This window comes from Myotis myotis, unplaced genomic scaffold, assembly GCF_014108235.1.
Source record: "Myotis myotis isolate mMyoMyo1 unplaced genomic scaffold, mMyoMyo1.p scaffold_m19_p_19, whole genome shotgun sequence".
Taxonomy (NCBI): Eukaryota; Metazoa; Chordata; class Mammalia; order Chiroptera; family Vespertilionidae; genus Myotis; species Myotis myotis.
The window spans coordinates 41,177,578-41,190,383 of record NW_023416323.1 but is presented as its reverse complement, the minus strand read 5'-3'; the positions used below and the strand labels follow the sequence as shown (position 1 = coordinate 41,190,383).

Below are 12,806 nucleotides of genomic sequence, written 5' to 3'. Positions count from 1 at the left end.
CGGACCGGGTGCGCAGGGCCGGGCTGCGGAGTTCCTTTTGAACTGTGGGGAGAACAAAGTCCACATCGAACCCAAGCCCCAGCCGGTGGGGTGTGGCAGGGGCGGCACGCGGCTCGAATGGGGCGCAGGGGGGTGATGCTCTAACCTCTGAGCACACCAGCCAGCTCAGGTCCACCTTTCTTGATGACGGACCCACGGCGGTTTGGTCATTTCCTTGTCCAGTTCAGGCAAAACTTCTTTTCAAAGCCTCTCCCAGTCAGGTGACCCTCTCCCTCCGCCACCAGGCCTGGCGGTGTGTTCCCCTCGGGCCCGGGCCAGTCCACCCAGACGCCTGGGGGAGGGCTCAGCCATCCATCACGCTGCACAGCCCTGGGCGGGCCTCTGGTCCCCTCACGTGGAGCTGGAAAGCTGAGGATGGAGAGGGGTGGAACCTGTCAGGGTCACACAGCCAACCGAGGACTGAGCTCCGGCCGCGGAGTCCTCATTCCGGTACTGACTGAGCACCTGAGGTGGGTGGGGGCCCTGGAGTCTGAGACAGGGAGGTGCTCACTGGAGAGCAGCAGGGACTCCCACTGTCCCCCGACAGGGGGCAGGTGGGCCGGGCACTGGCTCCTCTCCCTCAGCTCAGAGCCATCGCCCCCTGCACCCCGCAGGCCCTGGAGGCCCGGGTTTGGCCCCACGGCAGCTCCCCTCAGGTCCCCTCTTCCTGCAGCCCCGCCTGCACCACGGAGACTGCCGCCGTCACATCCCGGGAGGCGTCCCTAGTTTCAGGTGGCTCGGGGTCAGGTTTGAAAAGCTGAATTTCATCACCGGTTCCAACTTGGGTGGGGGTGGGGGAGGGGGAAAGGGACATGATATTTTTAGCCCAAAGAAGGCTTTTTCCCCTCTCTCTCTCTCTCTCTCTCTCTCTCTGTCCCTGCCCCGGCGTGGCCCCCTCCCTCCCTGAACAGACGTCCCTTCTTAGTCCGATTTGAACGTCACGGGCAGAGGCCATGCACCTGATGCTGCAAGGAGAGAAAAAGGCCAGAGAGCTTTGGTTGGGAGGGTTTCTCCCCCGCTTTTTCCTTTTAAATTTATATTTTTATTGATTTCAGAGAGGAAGGGCGAGGGAGAGAGATACAGCAACATCAATCACGGGAGAATCATTGATCGGCTGCCTTCTGCGCGCCCCCCTACTGGGGATCAAATCCGCAACCCGGGACTCGAACCAGCAGCCTCCTGGTTCATGGGTTGGTGCTCAGTCACTGAGCCATGCTGGCCTGCTGCTCTCGTTTCCTGTTGGTGATGATAGTGCCACAGGCTCTGGGCTACCCACTGGGGCACCCACCGCTGAAGGAGGGGCCAGTTAGCTGAGTAACGGCTACCACGGTGTGATACGGGCTCCCTGCGCAGGAACCCTAGCCTCGTTCTGGGGGGCATGGAGGCGTGCTTCTCGGAGGTGGGGAGGCCCAAGCCGAGGACCCGAAGGATGAGCAGGAATCGGAGAGACAGAGGGAGTGTTCGGGGCAGGGGTCACAGTGTGAGGGTGGGGCAGGGCAGGAGATGCAGAGCAGTTCCAGGGAGGGATGCGCTGAGCGGCAGTCGTGGGCGGGCGTTCCTTTTTAGAAGGGAAATGGCGTGGCCAAGTTGCTTTTAAAAGATGTTTTTATTGATTTCAGAGAGAGAGGAAGGGAGAGGGAGAGGGAGAGAGAAACATCCATGATGAGGGAGAATCGTGGATCGGCGGCTGCCTCCTGCACGCCCCACGCTGGGGATGGAGCCCGCAACTAGGGCAGGTGCCCCGACCGGGAATCAAACCCTGACCTCCTGGGTCATAGGTCGGCGCTCAACCACTGATCCGCACCATCCGGGCTCGAGTTTGCTCTTTAAGCTCAGTCTCTCCCTTTGTCAAACGTGAGCAGCGACACACCCTGCGTGGCGTTAGTGAGGGGAGCCGGGGGAATAGTGTGTGTTCCCACTCACTTCGCCGGGGCCTGGGCACACCCTGCGTGGCGTTAGTGAGGGGAGCCGGGGGAATAGTGTGTGTTCCCACTCACTTCGCCGGGGCCTGGGTACAGCCCTCGGCCGGGCAGATCGCTGCGTCTCGGGGACCCTCGCTCCCCGGGGAGAGCCTCCTGCCCAGAACGCAAGAAACCATTTGGCCCGGAATGCACACACGATCCCTTTCTCTTTTTACACGCAGCAGATTAGCCGCCTAATTATATTTGGCATCGGCTAATATTAAAGCTCATCTGCCTCCCCTCCAACAGCTGCTGTCGGGGGGCTGGGGAGTCAGAAACATCCCGGCAATCCACCCCGAGATGGAAATATTTGTGGCCGATAATCTGTGCGAGGACCATTAAGAAGGGGCGGTGGATACGCTCGGGCGAGGGTGCGGAGTCCAGCGAGGAGGCCGTGCCTGTGTTAAATCTGACATCGTGCTGAGCGCACGCCAGGCACCTGGGCCCGGAGAGGTGCCCGCCACGCCTCGCAGTGTCCTGGTCATTTCTGGTCTTCGCTGGGGCTCATGTAGTCACTACCCTGTGTTCTAATTTGCGTCTTCTTGCAAAGTTCAATGTCAACCAGGCCTTTCTGGATGGTTACAGTAAGCCGGCCTTTGCTGTACCATTCAGGGTCTAGATTTAAATATATATACTAGTATATATGTATTTTTTTTTATTGATTTCAGAGAGGAAGGGAGAGGGAGATAGAAACATCAATGATGAGAGAGAACCATTGATCAACTGCCTCCTGCACACTCTCTCCTGGGGATGGAGCCTGCAACCCAGGCGTGTGCCCTGACCGGGAATCGAACCGTGACCTCCTGGTTCCTAGGTCGACGCTCACCCACCGAGCCACGCCAGCCCGGCTAGACGGGATGCGTTTGGACAGCATCCTGCCAGGGACAAATAGCATTTGTGCAAATCAGGAGCAGGGGCCCCTCCTCACCCTCCTCACGACACCTTCGCTGTCTGTTCCAAAAATGTCCTCGCCACCCACAGATGTACGCTGCCCAGCACGGGCATGCGCTCCTAGAGGGGTACCGTGCACGGCCTGCTTGGCACAGCCAGGCTCCCGATGCCCCCAGAAGGCTGCCCCTGAGCGAGGCGAGGGAGGAAGAGCCCAGAGGTGCTCGTCCTGCGGGGGGGGGGGTGGGGGGGGGTGCGGCCGGCCTCTCTCACTTCGCAGCCTCCCTCTTCCCGTGCTATGGGGTGGCGCCAGCTGTCAGCACCTGGTGCTGGGTCGGCCGTGCCACTCCGCACCCTCCTGCTCCCCGGGCCGCTGCTGTTTGCCAGGGTAAACAGTCCCCGGAAAGTGGCCGTGGCTCCCCCAGCCCGCCGTCCCCAATGAGCCCGGGCCTCCTTTCCTGGGGCCCACGGGTGGGGTGCCGGATGGGTGTTTAAACCCGGATCAGAGTAGCCACCGTCCCCTCTGTCCCCAGTGTCCCCAGCACTCCTCTCTCACTGCCTCCCCAGCCCCTCCCTTTTTTAAACGGCGGGGGGGGGGGGGGGGGTAGGGGAGAGAGAAGAGGCTGTCTTTGATCTCCGTGGAGGAAAAAAGTCTGTTCTGTTCAGGCTTTTGGCTAACACAACAAACAGTGTTTAAAATTTAACTTTGCTTAATTAATTAGTAATTCTGTTTAATGCTGTCTGATCTCCCTCCAAAAGGTATTCTGAAGCCTGAGAAGGGAACATCAAAGGGAGCGGGTGAGGATGGTCAAGTAACGCATTTAATCTGGCAGTTGCTGGGGGTGGAGCGATGCCAGGCTGCAGGAGGGAGGGTGGGGAAGCATCATCTGGTAAACACAGCGGCTCGGCTCCGGCTCCGCTCCTCGCAGCGGCCGGGAGTGAGGAGGGACCGAATGAGGAGGGACGGGGAGCCGTTTCGGAAGAAGAGGGCGGCGTGGCTCCGTGGCTGAGCGTCGACCTAGGAACCAGGAGGTCACGGTTCCATTCCCGGTCAGGGCACAGGCCCGGGTTGTGGGCTCGATCCCCAGTAGGGGGCGTGCAGGAGGCAGCCGATCTATGATGCTCCTCTCTCATAGATGTTTCTCTCTCTCTCCCCCTCTCCCTTCCTCTCTCTGAAGTCAGTAAAAACATATTTAAAATATTTAGAAAAAGAAAAGGAGCCTCACCCGCTGCACCAGACTCCTCTGAGCCGAGGGCGGGTTTGAAGGAGGCGGCGCGGACATTTCTGTCCATGGCTGCCATGCATGGCTGGGCAGGCGGTGCGTGCACCAGGGTTCCCAGCGGAGCAGGTGAGCAGCAGGTGGATCCGGGTGCCCGGTGCGGGTGAAGGCTGCGTTCGCCCGCAGCGCGGGTCCCAGACTTCTCTGTAAAGGGCCGGGAGAGTATGCGTTTTTGGCTCCGTGGACCAGACCGTCTCTGTGGCAACTACTGGACTCTGCCATTGTGGAGGGAAGCAGCCATACACAGTGTGTGTCCGAGGACTGTGTCCCAATAAAACTTCATTTATGCCAACAGGAGGCGGCAGGTTTGGGCTCATGGGGCGTGGTTTGCCAGTCCTGCGCTCCGTCACCCAGGGGCATCCAGAGGCAAGGCAGGCGCTGCTTTCTCCTGCTCTGTCCCTTTCCTCCCGTCCCTCCGACTCCCTCCTCTTTCACACGAGCAGTGTCTCCTGTTGCGGCTGTGCCTGGCAATCGAAGCGTGATCAGGCTCCCCCTGAAATGAGGCCCCCCAAGAGATCATCTCTGGGAAAACATGTCCCTGAGCTGCACAAGGAGCAAGAGGCAGAGAATGGGCTCAGATCCTGTGCCAAAGCCTATCTCCAGGCTAGTTTTGTTCACTGAGGTTGGACCCTGGCAGCCTGTGGTAGGCACCATTCTCCCTCCTCCAGGCCACCCGTGAGCCAAATGATGGGTGGCGGATGCATGGATGGCAGATGGATGGTGGATGGATGGATGGAAGGATGGATGGATGGTAGATGGATGGTGGATGGATGGATGGAAGGATGGATGGATGGTAGATGGATGGGGGTGGATGGATAGATGGATGGATGGATGGATGGTAGATGATGGATGGTGGGTGGATGGATAGATGGATGGATGGATGGTAGATGATGGATGGTGGATGCATGGATGGATGGTAGATGGAAGGATGGATGATGGATGGTGGGTGGATGGATGGATGGATGGCTGGCTAGATATAGATGAAGAATGGATGGTGGATAGATGGATGGTGGATGAGTGTATGGATGGCTAGATATAGATGAAGAATGGATGATGGATGGTGGGTGGATGGATGGATGGATGAGTGGATGGATGGCTAGATATAGATGAAGGATGGATGGATGGATGGATGGATGGATGGATGGATGGATAGATGGGTAGGTGGGTGGAGGGCGATTTGTTCTGCACAGGGATGGCTGGGGGTGGGTGCTGGTTTGGCCTCGTTTGGTTCCAGAGGGTCCATGTGGAAGTAGAAGCATGACCCCTGAGTCCCGCCCCTGACCCTGGCCTTGGGGTCCGCAAGGCTTTGATCGGTGGGTTCTGTGACACCTGCCTCCTCTAGCCATTGGGTAGGGGGCAGTGAGAGGGTGAAAGGCCATCTTTGGTGGAGCAAGGGGGCGCTGACTGTCCTGTTCCTGGCCCCCAGGGCCCCAGGGCAGGATGGCTCCCAGTCCTCCTACCCTTGTGTGCCCGGCCCCTGCTGGGAAGGACCCCCTCCAGGGGTGTCTGGGTGGTTTTCTGAGCCAGGATGGGATGAGGCCCTGCTGGTGAAGGGAGGACAAGCCAGGCCACCCTGATCTGCAGAGAAGACGTGCAGCGGGGGAGGGGTGGGAGGGATGTCGCCCTCCTGGGAGAGGGGAAGGAGGAGAGGCAGGGGAGGACCTGACGGAGGACAGGCTGTTTCTGCTCAGAGGGGAGGAGGGAGCCCCAGAGGAGAGAGCGGGACAGAGGTTTCTTTTCTTTGGGTTTTATCAAGTGGAACTTGAAAGGCAACATTGAACCTGAAGGTGGTTTTCTGATAACTTCCCTTTGAACTTGAAGTTTGGTTCCGATAAGCCTGGCCGGCTTACATCTCCAGCCAGGACCTCCGCGCAGGAGGCAGCGGCTTTGAAGATGGAGCTGGCCTCTGTTTCTCTTCCTTCCTTTCCTTTTTCTTCTCTGCAGCCCCCACCCCGCCCTCTGGAGTGGTGTGTGTGTGTGTGTGTGTGTGTGTGTGTGTGTGTGTGTCGGGGGGTGGTGGTGGTGAATAAAGCATGTTGCAGGTCATGATAACAGCATGTCCCCCGTGGGCAGAGCGTGGGTGTGCCCTGGAAGGGGCCCCCTGGAGGGCAAAGCAGCTTTGACTCCAGCAGGTGGGCCGGGCGGCAGGGAGGGGCCCCAGCACGAAGCCTCACGCGTCCTCCCTTGCCTCCCCCACAGTGGCCCTGCCCCCCGAGAAGACCGACGGGCTGGCCAGTGGAGATGAGAAGAGGATGGAGAAGCTGAGCGAGTCCTGCCCGGGCTCCAAGAAGCAGCTGAAACTGGAAGTAAGTTCCCTTCCTGGCGCTGGGCCTGGAGTGAAGGGTTTTCTCTTCTCGGTGGTGCTCCTCCTCCTCCTCCTCCTCCTCCTCCTCCTCCTCCTCCTCCTCTTCCTCCTCCTCTTCCTCTTCTTCGTCTTCGTCTTCTTCTTCCTTAAAATGTATTTCTATTGATTTCAGAGAGGAAGGGAGAGGGAGAGAGAGATAGAAACATCCATGATGAGAGAGAATCATGGATCGGCTGCCTCCTGCACGCCCCACACTGGGGATCAAGCCTGCAACCCGGGCACGTGCCCTTGACTGGAATTGAACCTGGGACCATTCAGGCCGCAGGCCGGCGCTCTATCTGCTGAGCCACACTGGCTAGGCTCGGTGGTGCTTTTTGAGGAGGAAGCTGAGGCCTGGCCCAATGTGGAGGCCGCTCACCTCCTGCGTGGACAGGAGAGGGAAGGCCCAGGTATGGACGTCCCACACCCTTGGGAGCCCGAGGGGGCCTGTTTCTGGAGGGGCAGCTGCCTGCCCGGACTGTTTGTGGTCCCTGGAGAGGGCTCACCTGGAGGTGGGGGGTGGCAATAACTGCTCAACCTGTCTCTGAACTTCAAACCCGGGCTTCCTGTGGAGCTAATCAGAGGGGCCAGGGAGGGGGAGTCAGTTAAACTCTATATGTGCATGCATGAGTGGGTGGGCATGCATGTGTGTGTGTGAGCACATGTGCGCATACGTGTGTAGTAAGTGTGTGGGCGAGCACATGCGCACACATGTGCAACTGTGTATATGTGAGCACGTGCATGTGTACATGCAGGTGTGTGCACATGCGTTTGTGAGTGTGCGTGTGCGTAGGGGTGTGTGAGCATGTGTGCACATGTGTGCAGGTGTGCATTTGTGTGGGCATGCATGCGTGTGTGTGCAGGTGTGTGCATGCCTGTCTAGGTGTGCGTGTGTGAGTGCGTGTGTGCGGGGTGAGGGCTGTGCCGCCTGAAGCAGTTCCTCAGAGCAGAGCGGGCACTTGGCAGGTATCAGACGGACATGTCACAACTGAGGGAAGAGCGGCTTTGAGCTCAGCGTGGCTGCCAGAGCGGCGGGAGGAGCTGGCTGTGCGCGGCAGAGGCTGGGGGCAGGGCGCGGCGCCTGGCCACGCTTTCTCCAGCGGCCGGGAGCCAGTGCCGCCCGCGTGGGGCTGAGTCTGTCCGCACGCCCCGCCGGCCGGGGCAGGACGAGGAACAGGGTGGTCTGGGCCTCTCTGCTTGTTTTCAGAGAACCTCGTGGATCGGAAAGGCCCTTTCCGGACTCCCTCTCCCCGTCAGCGTCCTTCCTAGAACGCCCTGGTGGTCAGCCGGCCCCGCACGCTTCCCCCAGCGGCAGAGCTCCCACGCCCGCTCAGGGTCCCCGTGCTCAGACTCCTCGGGTGGGAGAGCAGTATGACGTCACTGTATTAGGAATCATTACAAAGATGAGCGGCTACTAGCATTCATCGGGCTTTGCTGCGTGCCAGCCAGTTTCCACACTTGTTTCCAGCTCCCCCAAAGCAGACCCCGAGACAAGGGTCCCGGGGTGATCCCCAGGAGCAGGGAAGGAGGGGAGCCGACGAAGGTTAAGGGCAGGTGAGGCTCAGTCCCACAGGTGCCCTCAGATTTGTCCTCTGGAGGGGCGTGGAGGCTGGGGTACCGTCCACCACTCACCCCCCACCCTGGGCATGCCGTCCCTGGCTTTTCCTTCTGGCTGCCCTTGACACAGAAGCCAGGGGCTGGAGGTGGGAGGTCGGGACCTGTCTGGACAGCTATGATGAGCACCGAGGGCGGAGGGGCAGGCCAGTGACTGCTCCCGACAAGACTATGAGGGCGACACCGTCGCTTCCGTAACTTACACAGGGAAACTGAGGCGCAGGGAAGCCGTGCCCAGGCGGAGGGCACACAGCTGTGGAGGGCCACGCGGGCTGCCACCTGAAGTTGGCCGGACCTTAGTTCTTTGTGCCCACCCCTCTCCTGCCTTCCGGTCAGGTGGCCACCCTGGGAGCCGCAACACGGCTTCCCAAGTTACTATGTCCTGTGTGTGTGTTTGTGTGTGTGTGCGCGCGTATGCACGTGCGTGCAAGCAGGTATAGGTGTGCACAGGCTGCACATGTGCATAGGTGTGCATGAGTGTAGGCGCATGCACGTGTGCAGGTGTGAGTGCATGCAGACATGCATGTGTGTGTATGCATGTGTGTGTGTAGGCATGTGGGCAGGGTAGCTTCTAGCTCTGGGTCCAAGCTCAGTCTTCCCAAGGCCACAGAGCCCTCTCTCAGACCCTCCCCCAGTGTCCCTTAGCCTGTGAGGACCCAGAGCCTGTCTGGCACCCGTACGGGCATCTCTCCTCAGGCCAAGCCTTCCTGCCCAGCCTGGCTGCTCTCCCGGGCTTGTCACATCTTGGTCATTACTCTGCAGCGGGAGGGGCAGCCCCGTGGCCTGGCCTCCAGGTGTTCCAGCCGCTGGGTGACAGAGCGCCGTGTGCTGTCTGTCTGTCTGTCCAGGAGCTGCAGTGTGACGTGTCCGTGGAGGAGGACAGCCGGCAGGAGTGGACCTTCACCCTGTATGACTTTGACAACAACGGGAAGGTCACCCGCGAGGTGAGTGTGCCCGCCTGACCCCTGGCCATGGGCCGTGCCCTGGGGCACAGGGGTGCTGGTCCTGTGCCAGGTGACTGCCCGTCCCCTCTGCGAAGGCAGGGCCTGTCCCTGCAGGTGAACTGAAGCAGGAGGGTGCAGGGAGCGGGTGTGGTGGGAACGAGGCTAGGCAGGTGCTGAGCCCCGAGGCCTGCTGGGAAGCGGCTTGTCTCAAACAGGCAGCTCCCACAATGCTGGTCTGGCCCCGGATGTTCTGGCCCAGCCCCGCAGAGGGCTTGGGTAAAAGTTAAATTAGCGCAGGCAGGAAAGTGGAAGTAGATCAAGGGGACTCCATCAGAATGTAAACGCGGTGCCCCAAGGACAGGACCTGCGGAGTGCAGGGCAGCCTGCGGGATGCAGGAAACATTTGCAAATCCTCGATCTGATACGGGAATAACAGCCAGAATACTGTGTATGGAGAACGCCTAAAATGTCACATAGGAAATGAAGTAATTCTATCAAAAATGGGCAAAGGACTTGAACAGACTTTTCTCCAAAGAATATGTACCAATGGCCAATCCGCACATGAAAAGCTGCTCAGCGTCACCGATCATCAGGGAAATACACGTCGAAACCACCATGAGACCCCACCTCACACCACGAGGATGGCTGCTCTACCGACAAACAGAAAACAGCAAGTGTTGCCCGGCTGGCGTGGCTCAGTGGTTGAGCGTGAGCCTATGAACCAGGAGATCACAGTTCGATTCCCAGTCAGGACACTTGCCCAGGTTGTGGACTCCATCCCCAATGGGGGGCGTGCAGGAGGCAGCCGATCCATGATTCTCTCTCATCATAGATGTTTCTCTCTCCCTTTCCCTTCCTCTCTGAAATCAATAATTATATATACATACATATACATATATATATATATATATATATATATATATATATATATATATTTATTTATTTATTTTTTAAGAGAGAAAATAAAGTAAGTGTTGCCGGGCAACTGGCAAACTTGGAACCCTGGGCACTGTTGCTGGGGGTGTCAAATGGCGCAGCTGCTGAGAGAAGCAGCATGAGGGTCCTCAAAACATGATACACAGAACCCCCATGGGACCCAGCCCCCCACTTCTCAGCATGTGTCCCCCGACATTGAAAAGAATGGTCCTGAAGAGATAGATGCCTGTACATCCACGTTCATAGCCCCATCAGCCACAACAGCCCCAGCGTGGACACAAGCCAAGTGCCCGTCGGCCGATCAGGATAAACCCACGGCGGGCTGCACCTGCCGTGGAATATTACTCAGCCTTGAAAAGGGGAGGGGATCCTGGATCTGCTGGCTACATCGTGATGAGCCTCGAGGACATTATGCCGAGTGCAACGAGCCAGTCACTGACGGACAGATGCCATGTGATTCTGCTCATAAGAGTTGCCCACAGGAGTCAGACACATAGACAGTGTAGAATGCAGGTTGCCAGGGGCATGGGGAAGAGGGGGATAGGGAATTGAGAAGAAAAATGAGTTGCCAGTATCAGAGGTTCTGGAGATTTAACAGGATGCTGGACCTGGCTCCTCAGAGATGCTCTCAGCCTGCGTGGCACTCGGGCGGCCGCCTGCTGTGGCGGGGGCAGCACACACCTGCCTGGCCAGGGCGGTGCTTGCGGGTGGGGGTGACCAGACAGCCCAGTCTGTCTGTGTCCGGGCAGGGTCGCTGGGCAGGTCTTTGCCACCCGAGGCCGTAGCCCGGAGAGCGCACATCCCCGCTGCAGACGCGCTGTGGCTAAGGCCGCGCGGTTTCTGCTTCCCTCCCGCCGCCAGGACATCACCAGCCTGCTGCACACCATCTACGAGGTGGTGGACTCCTCCGTCAACCACTCCCCGACGTCCAGCAAGACGCTGCGGGTGAAGCTCACCGTGGCCCCCGACGGGAGCCAGGGCAAGAAGAGCATCCTTCTCAACCACCCCGGTGAGGGGCGGGCGCTGGGAGCTACCCTGCGGGCAGGTGGGGTGGTGGCAGGTCTTTGAGGGGGTGGGGTTTGGGTGGAGAGAGGATTCCAGGTGGAAGGCCCGAGGGAGCACAGCGCAGCTGGGCGGTGTGTGGCCGGCAGCCCGGGCAGAGGCTGTGCTGTGTTGTGTTGTGTTGTATTGTGTTGTGTTGTGTTGTGTTGTGATGGGTGGGCCCGCTGTGAAGCACAGCCCTGCAGTGTGGGGAGGAGCTGTGCAGGACCGGTGGCTGTGAGACCCCTGGGTCTGGCCCTGGCTCTGAGAAGCCTGGCCACCGAGCCATTGGGCAGCTGCTGGGGCCAGCAGCTTGGAAAACCTGGGCAGGACCCGGAGGCCGGCGGGGACAGGATGGAGCTGCTCACCGGGCTGTGTCTTGGGCGGGACTCAGACCTGCAGAGCACCAGGCCCCGGGCGGAGACCAAGCCGGCGGAGGAGCTGCGAAGCTGGGACAAGAAGCAGCGAGCCCCCCTCAGGTACGGCGGGCAGGGGCGGGCCGGGCAGCCCAGGGCACCTGAGCATGGTTAAGCACCAGCTGTGTACCTGTCTGAGGGATCCCAAGCAGGAGGCTTCCCTCTGCACTCTCTTCAGGGGCAGTGATTTCAGGCGACAGGCTCACAAAGTTTGATTTTTAAAAATAACTGAGTATTGCCCGACCGGCGGGGCTCAGTGGTTGAACGTTGACCTATGAACCAGGAGGTTGTGGTTGATTCCCCGTCAGGGCACAGGCCCGGGTTGTGGGCTCCAAACCCAGGAGGGGGCGTGCAGGAGGCAGCCGATCCATGATTCTCTCTCATCATTGATGTTTCTCTCTCTCTCCCTTCCTCTCTGAAATCAATAAAAAAAAATTTTAAATTAAAAAAATAACTGAGTGCAGGTCTACATTGCTTTCTCCAAACGCTTTAGGCCAGAGACGTTGGCATTGGGCGTTTGCTGGTTGGCACAGGCGCTCAGGGTGTATTCCTCAAGTGTGATTTTGGGGTCTGGGTGTCACCTTGGGGTTTTGCACGTTGGTGTTTCTGCGGGCAGACGTACGAGTACCCACACCAGGTGGCATAAAGACCATGGCTGCCCTCTCCTCGCTTAGGGCCGGCGTGGCTGCCCAGGGGGTTAGGAGAAGCCCTTGCTTTCAGGCACTGGGGCTTTGGGACTGCGCATGAGGCCCTCACTGAGGCTGCAGTCCCTTTCCCCGGTGCTGGTTCTTTAACTTCCAGGAGGGAAGGAGGAGAGGTGGGAGGGGAACGGGGCTGTTTAGGAAGCATGGAGCCCAGGGCAGTGAAGTGCAGGGCTGTCTGAGACAGGAGGTACGCTGATTCCTAAGTGAACATGGAAGGAAAGTTCTGGACTTTGAGAAGCAGCAGCACAGGGAACAGAGAGAAGGGGGACGCAGGGGGTTCAGCGTGTGTGGGCAGGGGCTGACGATCACAGGTACCTGGGCTCGCTGCAGGTGGGGGGCTCTTCTGGGGAGAGGGGGCCGGGAGGGGGGACGTGCAGATCACTGAGGCCCTGTGGGAGGAAGGTGGCCTCCGGCGGCGCCTCTCGCCCCGCCCTTCCATGCACACACAGGGAAGGCCCGCTCGGGGCCCTGGGCTCTGGAGCAGGTACCAGCCTCAAGTCCCCTGGCTGGGGGGCTTCTGCCGCCCACACCCCCTAGGGAGCAGGCGGGAGCCAGGCTACCTGTCTGGGGTGTGCGGCAGGCACACGGGGCTTGAAGTCTGGCTTTGGGGCATCCTTACGTGTCGACCAGTAACCCCTG

General features: G+C 59.5%; 1 protein-coding gene across 1 annotated transcript in view; it reads left to right on the top strand.

The window, feature by feature from the left end:
- Positions 1 to 12,806, top strand: part of NKD1 (NKD inhibitor of WNT signaling pathway 1) — a 53,147-nt gene that overhangs the window by 37,549 nt on the left and 2,792 nt on the right. Inside the window, exons 5-8 of the mRNA XM_036346884.1 lie at positions 6,368 to 6,474; positions 8,975 to 9,070; positions 10,868 to 11,015; positions 11,442 to 11,526. Of these exons, the coding sequence (XP_036202777.1) occupies positions 6,368 to 6,474; positions 8,975 to 9,070; positions 10,868 to 11,015; positions 11,442 to 11,526 (436 nt within the window). The remainder of the gene's footprint in view (positions 1 to 6,367; positions 6,475 to 8,974; positions 9,071 to 10,867; positions 11,016 to 11,441; positions 11,527 to 12,806) is intronic.